At 50.9% G+C, this 19,413-nt stretch overlaps 1 protein-coding gene across 3 annotated transcripts; it reads right to left on the minus strand.

Annotated features, from left to right (window-relative positions):
• Window positions 1-489: 489 nt before the first annotated feature.
• LOC144280156 (AN1-type zinc finger protein 5-like) lies at window positions 490-18,293 on the minus strand. 3 transcript variants are annotated; one of them, XM_077841955.1, is made up of 7 exons: window positions 18,136-18,293; window positions 16,206-16,309; window positions 13,657-13,821; window positions 12,279-12,369; window positions 10,705-10,823; window positions 7,199-7,309; window positions 490-3,564 (listed from the first exon to the last, which is right to left on the minus strand). In XM_077841955.1, exons 3-7 carry the CDS (start codon window positions 13,805-13,807, stop codon window positions 3,416-3,418), a joined length of 621 nt encoding a protein of 206 aa, XP_077698081.1. In that variant the 5' UTR covers window positions 13,808-13,821; window positions 16,206-16,309; window positions 18,136-18,293; the 3' UTR covers window positions 490-3,415. The 3 variants fall into 3 exon arrangements, with proteins under 3 accessions (XP_077698081.1, XP_077698079.1, XP_077698080.1); XM_077841953.1 differs by having other exon boundaries at window positions 12,279-12,372; window positions 18,136-18,290; XM_077841954.1 differs by having other exon boundaries at window positions 12,279-12,372; window positions 18,040-18,290.
• Between the last annotated feature and the right edge of the window lie 1,120 nt (window positions 18,294-19,413).

Consider the following 19,413-nt stretch of genomic DNA (forward strand, 5'->3'; position numbering starts at 1 on the left):
AAAGGTCCATCTAGCCCAGTATCCGGTCTTCTGACTGTGGCCAATGCCAGGTGCCCCAAAGGGAATGGACAGAAATTCACAGGCAATTCAGAACGCCACTGTTTTAACATTCTCTTTAGACAGCTCTAAATGACCCAAGGAAGAAGGCAAAGAATCAGGCCCGCTGATTCCATCGGAGCTACTCCTGATTTATCTTGGGGCGAGCGAGATAAGAAACAGATGCAATGCGTTTTGGGGAAAACCCCACCCAGCCACTCATCATAGTACCCGGCTCTTCTACGGCGCTTGTCATCTGGAGATCTCAAAGCGCTCTGCCAACGCTGACTGGAGATGAACAATACAGTGGCACTTGAACGGGGAAAGGGAACGAACGCGTTATCACGCAGCTATTCCTGGGGTAGTCAGTAGTTCACCCGCAAGACATCAGCTCAAATGGCGGGTGGCCAGAGAGCTCTCGAGCCACAGCAACACAAAGAGCAGTTGACACCATCCAAGCAAACTAGAATATATTAATATTTACATATCTGGTATCATACTTTCTAGGAAGAAGACATAGATAGAGGAAGTGGTGGAGAAACAGAGGGCTGGTTTATCACTGCTTGGGCTTCCGTCCACAATGAACCACCCTTCCCCCCGGTAAAGAATTCCCAGGCTTAATGTGAACGCTACTGAAAGTGTGTGATCAGAGAATGGTTCCAGGGCTCCCATGGCCATGCTGGAAGGGGCCAGGTTAGGGGACCAAGCCAGCCATGGTGCAGCAGACTCTTTTCACCAATAAAAATCTCTCTCTATAAAGAAAGTGGGGTTTCTGCTTGGCTCAAGACAAGTGGGAGCCAGCAAGCGTCTGATGGGAGGAAGAAACCACTAGTGTTCACCCTCCTGGCTTGAATTAAACACAAGACCAAACGAGCCCACATAGGCTAACAAAAGGATGGCGCAGAAGGAAACCAACCCCCAACACTGGTTATACGGCCCCAAACTGCTGGAGACCCGATGCTGGTCTCAGAAGCATCCGTGTATATCCAGAATGACTCCAGCGGAGATATTCCAGCTTTCTGCATCGATGACAACACAGGTGCTGTGTTTACAGCCTGGCCCTGATTAACTGCTGTGTTACCTTGGCACACACCTAGAGTGCCTCTGCTGAAACCAAAACAAGACTTTGCCATGAAGTCAGCGGTGCTCCTTGGGATTGGTGCTCCAGGCTGGATCCTCAGCTGGGCCTGCCTAGAGCACCAATCCCAAGAAGCACCGCTGACTTCATGGCAAACCAGCCAGTTCACACTGGCGTGTCTGCACTGAAGTCAATGGAGCTACTCCGGATTTGCATAGAGTGGAACAGATTCACCAATGCGTTACTCTAGTTTTATATACTAGCTCCATGCAGATCAATGGAGTCACACCAGTGTAAGACTGGAGAGTGGCACTTGCGAATCAGGCTCTCTATCGCCACTGTAGTTACTCTGGATTTACACCAGTGTTACTGAGCCCAGAATTTAGCCCTTGAATTCTTTCCCCTTGGTACCTTCTGCAGGGAATGCTGCTAGGAGGAGGAGGGGAGAGACTGATTTGGCTGGATCCAGGTAGAAAAATTAAAAATCTTTATCCCCCGCTGGTGTGAATGGGCCAGGCCGCGTGGATTTCAGTATTGCTTTACAGCAGCTCAGGTCTGGCCCAGGGAATTGAACTGCTCTTTGCACTTTTACTACAAAGTCGATGTTTAAGGAAACAGTTTATCATGTGGGATAGTTTAAAAGTGGGGCAGAGGCATTTTAGTTGCTTTGTTCTCCGGGGGCTCATTTCACTTCCTTTGCTTCTGGAATTCGTGGCTCGTTCAGTTTGTTGGGTCCTGTAGACAGGCCAGAAACGAGCCATCTCCTAATGCTCCCATCTGAGGGCTCCCTCAAAGCAGCAGTGGCAGACTGATTCCTGGGGTGAGAGCTGCTGCGTGGCCCGGGTGAAATTCACTCCTCTGCAGGGAGCCAGCCCAGCGCCTACATACCAAGTCCTGCTCAGCACAGGAATGGAAGTGGGATTTCGGTGGCGCACAGGTGTGGGGGTGGCGCGCCGCACAGAAGTGGATTTCACAACCCCCCCACCCCGAATCCTCTTTTCAAATCTAATCGAGGGCCAGATCCTGTGAATTTCCAACATTCCCTTTCCCTCCTCGAATCCAGGATTGGCACCTCAATCTGGGATGCAGAGGTGTCCAAACTCAGCCCCTTTGGAACCACACCTGGGAGGACCCGTATGGCTCAGAATGGTAGAAGTTCCTAAGCAGGCATATTCAGCTGCTATAAGGCAATGGAGAGGCCCTGATTCACAACAGCCGAGGATCCGCCACTACCACTGCACCCTGGAAAACAAGCAGTGAGCTGGGAGAGGTTGGCGGCTCAGTGGGATTTCCCACCAGATCCACCCACTCAAGAGAGAGTCTCACTGAATATCAGCGAGGCCTTGAGGGAGGACAGAGCTCTCTGAGATTTGCATGAGTGCAGCAAAGGGAGGAGGAGGAGGATTGCTGGTCTGAGTTTTGCGCACAACCCTGATAAGAGAGAATCACACAATAAGGCAGAAGGTAAAGGGTGGGAAGGGTGAATGGGGTAATTGGCGCGTGGGCTTCAGTGGGGCTACAATTGGCCTTGCTCAGTAAGCAGCCAACAACTGCGCATGGGCGAGTCTGAAACACAAGGCTAGTGCTGTGCATCTAGCTGGAGCATTGAATGCAGCCCCCACAGCTGAGCCCAGCATCCCACAAAGCCTGGGGAAAGGAAAGAGGCATTTGTGGGTCTTTCCTTAACATTCCTAGCTCATGAGTGTGACTCTCACATTTGGCTGCAGCGTCCGCGAGCTCATAATGCTGTACCACCCGTCACTGCTCAATATTCTGCCGCGACACCAACAGCTGCTTAAGAGGAAGGGAGAAAATTCAGAGCTGTAATGGGGACAGAATCTTTTCCCTGTGCCTGAGACCAAAGGCCTCAGCGGGAGAGGAGATGACGTTTGCTGCTGCTGAGCTTCCTTGCGTCACCCGGGTGGAGAGCGAGGTGCTGCAGTGACTCACCACACTCACAGCAGGCTCCCGTTTGCAAAGCACGGGGCTGTCGACAGAACGGAAGGGCTGCTGAACTCCACGCTGAGTGAACCGTGTGTGCAGCCCTGCTGGAAGACAAGTCCAAAGCTCTTAACATCGGGGGCAGGCGGGGTATGTGCAGATCCCTTTTCTTGTCGAAGACGGGTTAAAAACAGGTCAACTGAGCGACGGTTAGAGGAAAAGAAGTGGGGGGAAAGGAGCCCCAGGGGGCTGCTGAGTCTCCTCACCTCCTGGCAGGATCCCAGACACCTTGGGGGGAAGGGAGCGGGGGTGGGAGGAGTGCCACACCACAAGGCTCCAGTACTCAATGCTCAGCTTCCTTCACAACTTCTGGATCTTCTCTGCCACAATCATGGGGTTCTCCTTGCGGATCTTCTCAGCTGCCTCCGCCTTGTAGTCATACGGGCAGCTGTGCATGTCAGAGTACCGGTGGATGGCACAGAACAGGTTCCCGCAGCGGCAGTCAAAACCTGGATAGGTGAATTCCAGAGAGACAAAGCAGAGTTAATCATTAACCATCAGGGCAGGGAGGTGACACAAATAGGGCGAGAGGGTTGGCTCTTAGCACACAGCGACACCCCATTTATGCCTAAAAAAAGGTCAGAGTAGGCACCTAGCTGCCTGCGAGTCCCCCGTGGATCCCCCCGGTTATCCAGGGCAGCTCAGCTGCTGCCACGGGGCAGTGACTCGGCCATCCCGTCATTTGGTTTCCTGTGACTGGGCCAGCTGTCCTGAACGGTGGGAAAAGGTTTTTAACAGGGCCTACTGCCCCTGCGCTCCCACATTCTCTGGAGATGAGGAGGGCTAGTGAACCAATCAGAAGCCAAGGTTGGAGGTCACAGCACGTCAACAGGCTTCCAGTAAAGATCAGGCTTCCTGTTCTCAAATTTCCACTGACCAGGAGTCAGCTCTTTTGTGCCCTGATGGCAGGAGGAGTGGCTCAAAGTACAGTGTGCCACGTTAGATTTACAGCACAACCCATTCAAAGGGCAGGCCGAAGGCAGCAGCAGCAGCACTGAAAGCGTTTGAATAACCAAAGATAATGGACTATGGGGAAATGACCCTGTTTCAGACACCAGTTTGCTGAAGCTCAGATAATTGAGGTTGTGCTGTATTTTGATGGATTTCGCTAGATACTAGGTAACAGACTGGTTACTCCTTGGACATTTTAGATCTGCTTTATCCACAGAACCGTGCTAGCTACAACCATGTCCAAATCTGATCATTGGTCCCCTGGGAAATTTTCCAGAGAACTGGGTTTTATGGCTAATACCTCTGGTGCCTTTGGATGGAATCAACTACACACATGAACTACTCAGCTACCTAAGCCTCGGAAGTCTGTCATTTAATCATTTAGTTTAGCTCTCAGACAATGTTTTTCAAAGGTGTTTTAACCGGTACCATGATCCCAGTGTTCTAAACTGGGGAGTCCAGGCACAGAGCAGGGAAGTAATCTGCTCCAGTTCAGCAGCCGAGCAAAACCCCGGTCTCCTAGCTTGAGGCCAGCACTTTAACCACCGGACAATGCTGCAGCCTGGAGCACCTTTCTGGAAGCGACATGCTATGGAACAATTTCCAAGATGCCGGTGTGATGTATGAATTTATCCCCACCTGAGAATCCAAGGACACAGGTACTGACCTGGCTTCTCCTGATTCACAGGAATTCTGTGAGCTACCCAATATTCCCATAAGAGGGGGGTGGTGGTGGTGTGTGTGTGTGTGTGTGGGGCGGGGGGGGGGGGGGGCGGGGTTCGACCTTTAAACATACTAGTTAAGAAAGCAGCTTCCCTTCCAGGAGGGCATCCCAATCTGGAGAGCCTGCACAAAGAGTATATTTCCCCTCCTCTGGGTACCCGGAAGTGGACATGCTAATAAGATTTATATGATAGCGCTCAAAGGCTGCAAATCGAGATGAGGGCTTCGTTGTGCCAGGCACTGCAGAAACACCTCGGGCTTATCTTGCGCATGGGACCTTAATGCCGGTTAAAGCAAAGGCTCATGTGTAAATTTCATGTTGCTAATCACAATCTATAACTAGGTTAAAGAGGAGAGAGCTCTGCTCAAACAGCGTGACCTCCGCAGCTCGGGGGTTCACTTTTTCCAGGGAAAGATTAAATGGTGGAGTAATTTGAGGGGAATACTGTTTTTGATAAGGAAACTCAGCCAAGTTAATTGCTTAGTGCATTCTCTTGCCTGTAACATCTTACAGGACCGGATTAATCCTGCTTACCTAGAACAACCCTGTTACTTTTTCACCATTAAGCTCCAAGGGGTCATAACAAATAGCTTGATCTTGCTTTCATCGAACAGTCAGAGTCCGACTGATTTTCGGAGGCAGGCAGGGGTTTGGGGGGCAAATTCTCAAGTGCTCATTCCTGGCCTAACTTTGCCCCTGTTACTCTCAGTAGGGATTTGACCGCTGACTTCCACAGAGCGAGGCCAACACCGAGTGCTTTTGAAAAACCCAGCCTAGAGCGCCGGTCCCATGTTACGCTGATCATGGTTATTATGGTAGTGGCTAAGGACCAACCAAAAAGGGAGCCCCATTGAACTAAGCACTATTGAAACCCAGAGTAGCAGACAGTCCCTGGGGTATGTCGGGAGTCACTGGTAGATAGGACCCTAGTCTGCAACAAAAGACTGACTATACCTGGGCTGAAGGGTAGAGGGCCCAGCCAGCTGGCAAGTCAAGTTCCCTCTTTCCAAGGAACAGCTGTATATATATAAGTGAACAGAGTGCTAGGGAACAGTGCACGATTGACAGCCCTAGGGAGTGAAGAACCGGTAGCAGCAGGGCAAGCCCTCCCTTCTCCTGCCCCTCCGACAATGTCTCTCACTGGACCTCAGACTCCTAGACTTTACGGCCAGAAGGACCATCATGATCATCTCCTGCACATCGCAGGCTGCAGGAACCTCACCCACCCACTCCTGTAATAGACCCCTGACCTCTGGGTGAGTTACTGACGTCCTCACATCTAGGTGAGTTACTGACGTCCTTGTTTAAACCTTCAAGTGGAGAGATTTGCTGCTAGCAGTTGCTGATCGGCTACATGCCATTGTAGGCAGTCTCATCATACTATCCCCTCCAGAGACTTAGCAAGCTCAGTCTTGAAGCCAGTTAAGATTTTTTTGCCCCCATCATTCCCCTTGGAAGACTGTTCCAGACCTGGACTGCCAGTGAACGAATTCCAAACATCCCTATTGCAAAATGAATGTGTAGATACATTCTTAGATTACCCAGGCTTCCCTATAGCCAGTCTTAACTGAGCTCAGCTTGTGACCGGGCCTTATCTGTCCATAGCGACATCTGCAAGAGGCTCACATTTCCTCAGTGGCCTCTCAGCATTAGGCAGAAAGTACAAAGGGCTTAAAAAAATCCACACACGTACTCGCCTCCTTCTCTGGTATGCCAGGGTCTAGCGCATCACTTTAGCTTTCCAGTGAATAAAGAGACCAAGATTTTCAGGAGTGACTTAAGATTTCAGGTACCTTCAACTTGCGAGATCTTAAAAGGGCCTGATTTTCAGAGGGTGGGTACTTTCTGAAGATCAGACCCTTTTAAGATGTCTCAAATTGGGGACCCAACTACCGAGGCACCCACAATCACCAGCTGTCTTCCGAACTCTGCAGACAGCCAGCTCCTTTGCCTTTTCTTCTGCAGGACGCTTTGCCGAGCAGCAGCTGAGCAAAACTGAGAGGCGCTGCTCAGTTTGCTATTGGACTGCTCAGAGCAGCAAGGAAACAGACGAGAATTGTGTCACTTGCACTCTGCCACTGCTTGGGAAAGCTAAGGCTATGGGTTCAGAGGACAGCATTCCTTTGACAGTGTTCAAAGGACAGCATCCCACCGACCAATTCACCCACATTTCTTGTGATGCCAACACATCCCTTGGAAATTTCACCTCCAAACACTGACTCACCCCAACTCTGCTTATCTTGTGAAATCAGAAAGGATCACAGAACCAGGAGATATGGATGTATGCTTATGAAACTCTACAATAATGTCTGAAAACAGATACCACCTCAGGGATTCAAAAATCTGCTTTCCCTAAAGCAGGCAGGTACCGTTCTTGGCCAGAGGCCACTTTCCCCATTGCGTCTTACCAGTTAGCCCGATCTTCTTCCGGCAAGTGAAACAGCGATTCTTTTTCAGTTTGGGTTTTTCTGAAGTCTTCTCACCCTCAGCAGAGTTCTGGGATATTTCAAGGAGGGTCTCTGGAACAAAGAGAGGAGGGGAGAATTTCCTTACCTCCCTTCCACACCAGGGAACATTTCTATGTATTGTTTTTGTTACACTAGCACCTGGAGGCCCTAATGGAGATTGGGACTAGAAGCTGTACATACATACAGCGAGAGAAAATACCTGCCCCAAAGAGATTATCATCTAGACAACAGAGAAAGGTGAGAGACATTATCTCCATTTTACGGATGGAGAATCGAGGCAAAGAGATCACATGACTTGTCTGAGATCCAGATCTCCCAAGTCCCAGTTCAGGGCTTTAGCTTAGCTAAATAAATAATGAATGTTCACACTTACATAGCATGTTTCATCTGTAGGTCTCATAGAATCATAGAATATCAGGGTTGGAAGGGACCTCAGGAGGTATCTAATCCAACCCCTTGCTCAAAGCAGGACCAACCCCAACTAAATCATCCCAGCCAGGGTTTTGTCAAGATGGGCCTTAAAAACCTCTAAGGAAGGAGATTCCACCATCTCCCTAGAGAACCCATTCCAGTGCTTCACCACCCTCCTAGTGAAATAAAATGCTTTATGCAGGTAAGTAAGCACCACTATCCCTTCTCTACCTGTGGGAACCCTGAGGCTCTAAGGGCCAGGTTTTCAAAGGTATTTAGGTGCCTTGTTGGACTTCCAAAAGCACCTAGGCAGGCTGGCACCAGTCTCCCGTTGAGATCCATGGGAGTTCGGCGCCTAACCAGCCTAGGCACTTTGGAAACTCCCACTAGGCACCTATCTGAGCACTTACATGAGAGGAAAGTGATCAGGAACAGCCAGCATGGATTCACAAAGGGAAGGTCATGCCTGACTAATCTAATCGCCTTTTATGATGAGATTACTGGTTCTGTGGATGAAGGGAAAGCAGTGGATGTATTGTTTCTTGACTTTAGCAAAGCTTTTGACACGGTCTCCCACAGTATTCTTGTCAGCAAGTTAAGGAAGTATGGGCTGGATGAATGCACTATAAGGTGGGCAGAAAGCTGGCTAGATTGTCGGGCTCAATGGGTAGTGATCAATGGCTCCATGTCTAGTTGGCAGCCGGTATCAAGTGGAGTGCCCCAAGGGTCGGTCCTGGGGCCGGTTTTGTTCAATATCTTCCTAAATGATCTGGAGGATGGTGTGGATTGCACTCTCAGCAAATTTGCGGATGATACTAAACTGGGAGGAGTGGTAGATACGCTGGAGGGGAGGGATAGGATACAGAAGGACCTAGACAAATTGGAGGATTGGGCCAAAAGAAATCTGATGAGGTTCAATAAGGATAAGTGCAGGGTCCTGCACTTAGGACGGAAGAATCCAATGCACCGCTACAGACTAGGGACCGAATGGCTAGGCAGCAGTTCTGCGGAAAAGGATCTAGGGGTGACAGTGGACGAGAAGCTGGATATGAGCCAGCAGTGTGCCCTTGTTGCCAAGAAGGCCAATGGCATTTTGGGATGTATAAGTAGGGGCATAGCGAGCAGATCGAGGGACGTGATCGTTCCCCTCTATTCGACATTGGTGAGGCCTCATCTGGAGTACTGTGTCCAGTTTTGGGCCCCACACTACAAGAAGGATGTGGATAAATTGGAGAGAGTCCAGCGAAGGGCAACAAAAATGATTAGGGATCTAGAACACATGACTTATGAGGAGAGGCTGAGGGAGCTGGGATTGTTTAGCCTGCAGAAGAGAAGAATGAGGGGGGATTTGATAGCTGCTTTCAACTACCTGAAAGGGGGTTCCAAAGAGGATGGCTCTAGACTGTTCTCAATGGTAGCAGATGACAGAACGAGGAGTAATGGTCTCAAGTTGCAGTGGGGGAGGTTTAGATTGGATATTAGGAAAAACTTTTTCACTAAGAGGGTGGTGAAACACTGGAATGCGTTACCTAGGGAGGTGGTAGAATCTCCTTCCTTAGAGGTTTTTAAGGTCAGGCTTGACAAAGGCCCGGCTGGGATGATTTAACTGGGAATTGGTCCTGCTTCGAGCAGGGGGTTGGACTAGATGACCTTCTGGGGTCCCTTCCAACCCTGATATTCTATGATTCTATGATCTGCATCTTTAGGTGACTAAACACCTTAGAAAGTCTAGCCCTTGAAGACAAAGGCTACATCTACACCGTAGCCAGGGGTGTGATCTGTGGATCGTGCAGATGTACCCATGCTAGCCGTAACCTTGTTAGCTCACTGAAAACAGCCAGGAGGATGCAGTGGAGTGAGCTTCAGTGCAGGCAGGACAAGCGAGCACACACCCCGGAGGGTAAGGAGGACTTGTGCAGCCCATGCTGCCACATCCTCAAGGCTGTTTTTATCAAGCTAGCTAGAGCGCAGTTAGTGCAGGTACGTCTGCATGAATGAGGCACAGCGCATCCCACACACCCCTCCCCCCCGCTGCAGTGCAGACCTACCTCCAACAGTGTCTTGCTGTGATGACCACGCAATGAGTCAGTGGCCAGGAAGAGAAGCCAGGTCTCCCAACTCCCTGCCCACTCCCTTTTCCACCAGACTAGGCTACCTCTGTCTTTGCACCGCTTGCCAGAAACCACCCCCACCCTAGCCTAACCTACTCTTCCCATGCTCTTGCCCTGTGCCCAAAAGAAAAGAAAAGCTGTCACTATATTGAGCCAATGGTTGAATCCGGCAGCAGGATCTGCTTCCTTTAATGGCCACCAACACTCCATTTTTTAAAAAAAGTTTGCACAGGAACAAACAGGTGGTGTGGGTTAAATAACCGTGGCTTCGGACTGGAGGAGAGCATCTCCATGGCAGTGTGTGGCGCTGTTAGGGCTCCAAACCAATTGTAACTGACCAGAAAGAAGCCGTTCCCTACTTAGCACTGACTCTTGCACTTCTCCACTTTACAAACATCTCTGTGAGGCAGGCAGGTTTGAACCTTACCAATCTGTGAAATGGCTAAGTGAGGAACGCAACTGCTCAGTGACTCGCCTGTGGTCACAGAGTCAGTCACCAGGATAGCCGGAAATAGAACCCAGGAGTCCTATTTCCTAGTCCTCTGCCATTAACCTGCACTGGATCGATCGCCACTCATTCCTCGAGAGAGATGGCACGGAACTCAGCATGCAACCACAGAGAGGGGCACACCCAGCAGTGGGTTGCTTCCAGGTGTTCTGACATTTAAAAAGACAGAAATCATGGAAGATTATCTGGCCGCCAGGTATTTGAAGGTTGGTGGCTAGTCAGTTCTCAGCCCACAGAGTGATCTATTAGGCCTCGACCTCAGGCAATGAGGAAAAGCCTTTCCAACCCTTTCCCCTAGATCTTAGCTACAGATCGTACATGTATGACTCCTCCCTGTGTTCCTGGCTACTATTTTATTTGCTGCTTAAAATTGGATTGTCATTTATACTCGTGCCAAGTCTTAATCAGCTGACTACCTGATGAGGAAGATGCTGATGAGGTTTCTTCTGTGCTAATGTATCCGACCGTCTCGCTGCTGGTTTCCTCTCTGGATATGCTCATGGCCGTCATCTGATGGGTCACAGGAGTCTGAGTGCTGGGAGTATTCACAACAACAAACAAACCACAGGGCAAACAGAAATATTTTCCTCTGATGAGCAGTTATGTGAGAGGCATCTTCAGCTCATAAAATTAACTTCATTACATTCACAGAAACTGCAGCGGCACGGTAGGTCAATCATTTAACCTTTCTTCTCTGGAGACTTTGGGTCAAGTTTCTCTTAGGACTCAAATGGAATGAATTTGTGATGATCTCAGCCTTCCTCCTCCCCCCTAATCCCAAGGCCATGGACAGGATTCACAGTCCACAGAGAGAGGTCCAGGACTGGAACAGCTTCTGGTGAGGATTGTACAGCTATGGCAAAGCTGAGTGAGAACAGCAGGGGTGGTGTGAGAGATGAAGCAGCTGGGACAGACCAATGGGATTTGAATACAGCGGGTTTTGGGATTCTGCCTAGGGTGCACAGGCAGAGCTGTGTGTGTAGAAATGGGCACAGTATTTCTATGTACTACAACTTAGTATTCTGGGTCAGAAATCCACCTGATTCTTCTCCCTCGAAGAGTCTAAGCCCTGGATGTTTTTCCTTCCATTTATTAAAGTCTGTTTCAGACACATCTGTATCATTGGTTTTGAATTTAATACTATCTGGAGCCTTTGAAAGCTATGAGCAGAATTCAACCCTGGGTTAACAGCCATCAATGGAATTACAGTGGGGATGGATTTGATCTGGTGGGTTTTTCATTCCCTCTAGAAAAGAGGCAAGGCCGGTTTCTCTCTTTCATCAACAGCCCCTTCCAAATGAGGAGCTGGGCTGGCCTCCCCTGCATTCAGCCGCTGAAGTGAACACACCCAGGCAGTCAGCTCCCTCAATCAAATTAAGGACAGAACTCTGCTGAACTTTACAGCAATGAACTGGAGACAATAGGTCTGATTCTCCTATGTCTCATTCCAGCCCTCCAGGGGTTTTCTAGAACACACATCACTCCTGTATCCAGGTGCTGCACCGGTACATTAGCCACACATAGGGAGGTCTATTGTGGACTTCCCGAAGTATTGTGTTCCTCTCATTCACAGCATTTTTACACCTACAGTTCCACTGACTTCAATGGAATTATTCTCCTCTCAGGCTGGTGTAAAGAGTCAGGCCCTGTGGCTTGTCTGTACAGACAGGATGCTCCTCTGAAATGAAGCAGGCGGAGAGGAAAAGGATCAGACAGGGTTAACCTCAGCAAAGCTCCAAGCAGCACCTGCATGGAGGTGGAAGGATACTCACAGGTGCCTTTCATACCTGGCCCCATATGTCAGCTAGTCACCTTTGGGGCATTAGAAGCTTGGATGCTGGCCCTGGTGTCTGGCAGGTGAACAGTCAGTGATCTCTTTAGACCCAGACTGTTTTAGAAAAGCTAATCAGCTGTAAGGGAGAGAATAAAAACCTCTCTCCTGGTCCCACAGCTATTGCTGGTAGATCCGCATAGAGTTTCTTGCCCCTACCTGGTTTTCACATCTTCAGGCGTCAGGTCTCCCTCTGTGCCCTGCCCTGGGATGGAATCTGAAGCCACAGGGCTGTTGCTGGGACCATTTGCTGCTAAGACAAAACCCCACATTCTCAGTGAACAATCAGAAATATCAGCAAGCTCCACAGGCGTTAACCAATAGCCAAGGGACAGCAGGCAAGGCTCAGGAATGAATTCCTGATTCACTTGGTGTCCTTCAGACCCAGGATCACAAAACCCTTCTCACCAACTCAAGCTGTTTTTGCCACAAGAGCCAAAGGGATCATCCACTGAGGTTTCAGGTGCTCCTGAGGCTTTGATGGATGATGAGGAGAACCTACCCCCAAAGGCTCCGAGTGCTGAGCACCCTCAACTCCCATTGGCTTCAATGGAAGGCTGCTCAGCTCCCTGCAGGATCAGGCTTCTTTGAGAGTTCCCCTCTCAGTTTCTTGGTACTGAGAAACCAACCTGCCCCATTCTCCACCTCGAGACAGACATGCCCTTTGAAAGGGCCCTTAAAGGGACGCTGCAGGCGCCTACGTTATCTTGAACCCAAATGTTATTTTGCCACTGCTTAAAGCCAAAGGACCAGATTCCCAGCTGCTGTCAATCAGTGTTGTTTCACTGGCTACAACAGAAACACACCGATTTACACCTGCTGAGGATCTAAACCAAACTCTTTAGTGAATTCTCTAATCCTCCTTAAGGAATAACAACCTCCTTAGCGTACCATCCCCCACAGTGAAATCAAGTACAGCATTGCTATGCTGGGGATAAAAATTATACAAGGGATTTATCAGGCATCTCTCACGTTGCTATCTAAGTACCTGTACACTCAGTGTCTGCATAAACCCACAGCAGGAGTGAATCCTGCTAATGATGGGAAGAACAGAGTTTGTCTTCACAGCTGCCTCTCTGTTCAGTCACATGTCTAATGTGTTCAGTAGCAAGGATCAGATCCTTAATTTCACTGCTCTGATTGTCAGCACTATTGAGATGAGAAAACTAGACAACCCAAGTGGCCAATTTAATCCCTGGTGCCATTTCACTGACTTCAGTGGGTTTGCACCAGGGATGAATCTGGCCTGATGTCTCTGGTGGTAACTGGGGAGCTGAGGGAGCAGCAGAACAGCATGGAGTCTCACTGTCAGGACATGCAACATACTGGAGTGTGATGAATGGGAGCCATGTCTAACAAACAATTTGGATCAGGGTGCATACAATTAAGGTAGTGCAGGGATTGTGAGAGCCTGGTTTATATGCCGAGGCAGAGATCTCTCAGATCGGCTGAGAGGCAGCTCTACATTTCATCCATTCTGTCCTGGCTTCATAAAATATCACGCACCCAGATTTCCAATCAATGGACTTTCCTCTACCTGGGGGGCTTATCCGGCCGCTGCTCTGTTGCCTCTGTAGATACTCCTTATAGCAAACTGAGCACATCCCATTGGTCCGGGGGCTGCCGTAGAATCCACAGCCTGTGGTACACAGCATAGGCACCTGTGTTTGATTAGTCTCCTGGGCCATTGTCACTTCTCCAACTACAAAGCAGGAACAAGAGAGACACACAGCAGTTACATATCAGCGTGACATTTCCTTGTACATTGTGGCTGACCAAGGAGGTGCACAAAGGCCCCCAAGAGAGGCGTGATCTTGTGCAATTTTCCCCCCTCAAAAGTTACGCTCATGCACAAGTGTTTGCTAGATCAGGGCCCTTGCGAACTCTGCAACCCATATTCACAAGTGGCCTAGTCCTGCATCACTAAAGTCAAAAGAAGCAGGATTGTAAGTAGTCCCTCCTCATACAAGTAGGCCTACTAAAGTCATGGGATACCTACATGAGTAAGGACTACTTGTGAGAGTAAAGGCTGTACTATCAGGTCCCAAATAGCAATCAGAAATTTCCTTACGTGTGTTAGCAGCAGCTCCCTCAATCACTAAATCTAAGCATTTAAACGGACCATACTAGGGTGGGTTAGTTACGTTTTGCACTTTTACAGCTTTCGTTTTCATTTATAGCAAGTTTTCCTTTCTGGTTCTCAGGCACTAGCCCAAGGCTGTGATAACTAACCTGGAAAATATTAAAAGAGAACGTTTAAATCCAAACAAATGTCTGTGTTCTCTGATCAACTGCTTTGAACCTTGATGGGAGTGGGCTATGAAAGTAAATAAGAGAGAATTCCTATTATTACTAGGTTTTGTAAAACCCTTAACACACGCAATTTTTGGCCAGTCTTGTGTTGTTTTAAAAAAACACCCTCAAACTATTTTCACACCTGTGCATTTTCACATTCGAATGTGCTGCATTATTTATGTTCCCAAACTGTACTGAATTATTTTAAGCAAAAGCCATAAGCAACAGCTCCTGGTAGTAAAGAGCAGTGAGACGGAAAGAGATGAGAAACATACGACACAGCCTACAGCACAGATTATAAATTATTCCTGTTGCGTGGGCAAGATTCTGCGTCGGTTACGGTGTTGTAAATCTGTAGTAAATTCACCAATCTCAGGGTCGTTACTCCAGGTTTACACTGGTTAAAAGGCAGATCAGAATCTGGCGCCGAGCTACACACAGTACAGTAAAATAATTTTGATCCAGTGGAAGCAAAGCCTTTAAAAATTGCAACAGGAAATTCCACTCTGCCCTTGGCAAAGCTTTCTGAAAGAGGCGGGAAGCAACTCTCTCCAAGCCCACAGATGTCCCTCCATGTGCATAGTGCATGTTAGAACTGGGTAGGTTTAGGGGTTGATCAGCTGGTGGGAGGGGAGCAGAGCCAGTGCTCCAACGCAGTACTGTCCTTAGCAAGCACGTGGCATTTCTTCAACACACCCCACAGGAGTTACTGCTGCTTCATTCAGCTTGATGGAAGGATCCCAGCGGCCCTGAAAGAGCCATGTGCCTGTAAAACCTTCCCCTGGAGGAAACAATGTGTTGGGAACAAGGAACATTTCCCCTCTCCTGAGGTTTTCTGTGGGAGGGGAATGATTCAATTCTTACTAGCTCACTCCTCTTTGTCCTTACATGGGTGATTAGAGTTCCTTTAATATTACCCTGCAGCTTTCCTTAACACAGCACGGATTGGGTTCCCCATGCTCTGCATTGGGTTCCCCATGCCCTGCAGGCTACGCTACGTAAACTTTACGTTCAGATAAACCTCCTCCACACTTGACTATCTAGATGTTGCCCCGTGGATGAGATTAACTCAACTCACGCTGGGAATACTGAAGCAAAACCCTGGAATATGAGAGGACCTGGATGTAACAACAGTCCTTTTCGCCCTCATTTTTGGAAGTGGCCTCTAATTTTGGGCACCCCGACAACAGCCGCCTCTTTTGAATATAAAATCCTTTTGTCCAATGGTACTTGGGGGAATTACACAGAAGTGACAATGAAAACAATACTCATGCTATGAAAGCAGATCAAATGCAAAAAAATAAAGTGGCAGGATCCAAATGGAGGGTCCTACTGAGGAACCAAATGTGATCAAAGCAGGAAACGTCACTGCAACAGAAGTATATTCACAAGCAGAGAGTGTTGGCATGGATTTGGAGAGGGGGTCAAATTTCCCAGTAGGAGAGTCACCTCAGCAAAAGGCTGAGTCCCGGCATGATGCTGCTATCCCTTAAAGCAGGTCTAATCCTCACCCCTCTTTGCCACCATGCCCCATCTTGTCCTGAGCCAGCAGCTTTGTGCAAAGAGACACATGGAGCCCTGGGGAGCTCCCGTGCTGCTGTCACTGAGGAAGGGGTACACCAAAAGCATCACTCCCTAGCAGAGGTCAGGGTCCAGTCATCAGAATGAACCTTACCCACTGCCCAGCTTGCTGGTGCTTCTCTCCCATGCTGCTTCCTGGATTAAACCTACCCCACCCAAAGAATTGGGATTTTTCTCAAATTCCTATACCCAGCCTTCAGAGGAAGTCACCTTAGCTCAAGAACTGCTCCAGCTGTTGCTTCCTGTCTGGGGAAGATGTCACCCCCACCACGAGCTGCCTTCTGGCAGGGAGAACAGGGCAACAAAAAACCAACCTAAAAATAAGGGATGAAAGTTAAAGTTACAAAACGCACACACCAAAGGGGATCACTAGTAAAAGCCCTTCCACGGATAAAAAGAGCAGCGTGTGTGGACATGTGTGTGGGGCAGGCGGACAGCAGAGATCAGTACTTTAATCTGCGGATCCAGAGTTTATTCCCCACAGGCTACTCACATGGCTGAGACTATGATGCCTTTGTAGAGCTCTGGGGCACATAGTGCATTTTGTTCTGGGTTGTGTAACACACAGTGTATAATTATGGGGCTATAGAAATGCTTGGTGGCGACGGGGGGCGTGGAGGCATCAACACTGTGCTCAGCAAACAGAAGAGGAACTGATGGGGCGTTGTACCTTTTAAAGCCAATCCATCATTGGGGAGGTTAAAATGGCCCCATTTAAAGGAGCTGATTAACAATGTCAGTTTATTTTCAGTCACCTGTTCCCATTTTTGGGGAGAGGCATGTGGCCCAGTGGTAAAGACAAAGCAACGAGGAGTCAGTACTACTGAGTTCTGTTCATAGATGTGGGAGTAAAGCATGGCCTTGTAATGAAAGCAGCAGGGAGTAGGAGCCAGGCCTTTTTATTACTAGCGCAGGAGCGTGAGTGTAATCTAGTGGTCAAGGCAGGGAGACTGGGTATCAGGACTCTAGGCTCCTATTCCTGGTTCTGGGAGAGAGTGTGGTCTTATGGTTAGGACAAAGGGACTGGACTCAGGGCTCCTGGGATCTATTTCCAGCCCAGGAAAGTGAGCGTGGTTGGTCAGAGCTGGGGGAACTGGGAGTCCGGACTCCTAGCTTCTATTCCCAGCTCTGGGATGGGAGTGTGGCGTAATTGTTAACGCTGGGGATGGGGGAACTAGGAGTCAGGATTCCTGGGTTTTATTCCTGGCTCTGGGAGCATGATCTGGTTCCAGCACGGGAATTGAAATCCAGACTCTGTGTGGCTGGTCCCCATGTGTACAATGGAGCCGACTTGCCAGAGGGCTGTGAAGGACCTGGAGAGCCAGGCGCTGTCAATCCAGGCTGTGGGCACCCATGGGGGTCATTACTCTGCCCTTCAGGTCCCTGCCCTGCCCCGCCCCCCCCGGCCACAGCCTCACCCCGGGCCATCTGCAAAACAATGCACCTGGCAACCTCCCTGCCCCCTAACTGACAGGTCCCTCCACCAATCGCGCCGCTAGCCTCAACCCACAACCGCCCCGTGGCAGCCATCGCCTGCACGCCGGTGGGCGGGACGAAATCGCTCCGCTCGCCCCGCACCCGAGGGCCGCCTTGCTTCAAATAGAGCCCGAGGCTTCGCGGCCTTGTACTGGTTTTGTAGCCACGCTCCGGCTCAGGGCCGGGGACAGGCCACGCACGCACCCCCCCATCTTTGTGGGTGTGTCGGGGGGGGTCATCCGGCCCTAATTCCAGCCCCCGCCTTGGGCCCTCCCCGGGACTAGGGGCTTCAGGCACCTCCCGCCCCCCTCTCCCCCGGCCCTGCGAGCCTATGGGCTTCAGGGATCCCCCCGGTGCCCCAGGCCCTGGGACCCCCTCCCCGCCTAGCACCCCCCGCCCCGGCTCCACGACCGCCGCGGGCCTAGGGTATTCAGGCACCCCCGGCCCCTCCCTGCCTGGGACCCCCTCGCCTCGGCTCCGTGACCCCGGGCTGAGGGGATTCAGGCGCCTCCGGTCCCACGCCGCCCTGGGACCCGCCCCCGGGGCCTAGGGGGTTCAGGCACCTCACCGCATTGCCCAGGCCCTGCGACCGGCCCCCGGCTCTTCCCGGCGCCCTCCCAGGCCCCGGGCGCGTCTCCGGCCCGGCCCGGCCGCGCTCACTCACCGGCCGCCGGCCCCAGACGCCGTCGCCGAGCGGGAGCGGCCCGGCCCAGCGGCTGCTGCTCCGTCCAGACACCTGCGGGCGCGGGGGGGGGCCCGACCCCGGCACAGGCGGTCACGCAGGGGCGGCTGCCGGCCAGCTCAGGCCCACGCCGGGGAAGGCGGGCTGGGGGCGGCCGGGAAACATGGCGATTGGCAGAGAGCAGCCCCGAACCGCCCTGGCTCCCTCCCCCGCCATGGGGGAGGGGGAGATGAGACCCCCCCCCCAGCCAAGAGGGACAGAGATCTGATACTCCCCCCAGCCATAGGGGAGGGGGGTGTAAGACCCCCCCTAGCCATGGGGGGGGAGAGATATGAGACCCCCCGCCATAGGGGTGGGGGATGTAAGACCCCCCCCCAGCCATGGGGGACAGATCTGATACCCCCCCAGCCATAGGGGAGGGGGATGTAATACCCCCCCAGCCATGGGGGGAAAGGGATCTGCGACCCCTGCCATGGGGCGGGGGGGGAGATATGAGACCCCCCCAGGCATAGGGGAGAGGGATGTGAGATCCTCCCAGCCATGGGAGAGGGGGATCTGCGACCCCTGCCATGGGGTGGGGGTGGGGATATGAGACCCCCCCAGGCATAGGGGAGAGGGATGTGAGATCCTCCCAGCCATGGGGGAAGGGTCTGAGATCTGATACCCTCTTTCCAGCTATGGATGCGTGGGACGGGGAACAGATACCTTTCCTGCCCCCTTCCCCAGCTGTAGGTGGAGGATTGGGATCTGATATCCTCCCCCACTCCCGCACCCTCATCAGAGATGGGGGAAGGCAGGGATCTGATACCTGCATTCTGAGGCAGATATTGGGAGGAGGGCTGGGATTTGATTCCTTCCCCTCCCCACACACTAGTCAGGTAAGGGAGTGGCCTAGGATCTGATACCCCCACCCAGCCACAAAAAGCCTGATACCCCAGCCAAGAGGGGGCAGAGCTGAGGGAAAGCGGCAGTGAGAATGCAGGTGTGGTTAGCTCACCGGCACAGTCAAAAACACAGGCCCTGAAATAGCAAAGCACTTAAGCCTGTGCTTAAATCCCATTGATTTGGATGGGATTCAATCATATGCTTTGGTAGGTTGCTGAGTTGGGGGCATAGTGAATGGGGGCTCTGCAGGACAGTTGGGTCATTTGCCGCACTCCTTTCAAAGGTAAAAAAAGCTTCCCAGCTCCTACAGTGAGCCAGAGAGGGGATTTGCCAGCTGTTTGGGACGGGAAGTTGCAGGAGAAGATCTCCACCTAC

This window comes from Eretmochelys imbricata, chromosome 25 (genome assembly GCF_965152235.1).
Source record: "Eretmochelys imbricata isolate rEreImb1 chromosome 25, rEreImb1.hap1, whole genome shotgun sequence".
Lineage (NCBI taxonomy): Eukaryota > Metazoa > Chordata > Testudines > Cheloniidae > Eretmochelys > Eretmochelys imbricata.

What these genes read in the sequence shown, in the direction of transcription:
- LOC144280156 (XM_077841953.1), bottom strand. Translation starts at nt 13,807, where the DNA reads ATGGCCCAGGAGACTAATCAAACACAGGTGCCTATGCTGTGTACCACA. An exon ending in CCTGAAGATGTGAAAACCAG is followed by an intron (nt 10,824 to 12,278) that starts GTAGGGGCAAGA and finishes GAATACTCCCAG; the next exon opens with CACTCAGACTCCTGTGACCC. An exon ending in ATCAGCATCTTCCTCATCAG is followed by an intron (nt 7,310 to 10,704) that starts GTAGTCAGCTGA and finishes TCTTTGTTCCAG; the next exon opens with AGACCCTCCTTGAAATATCC.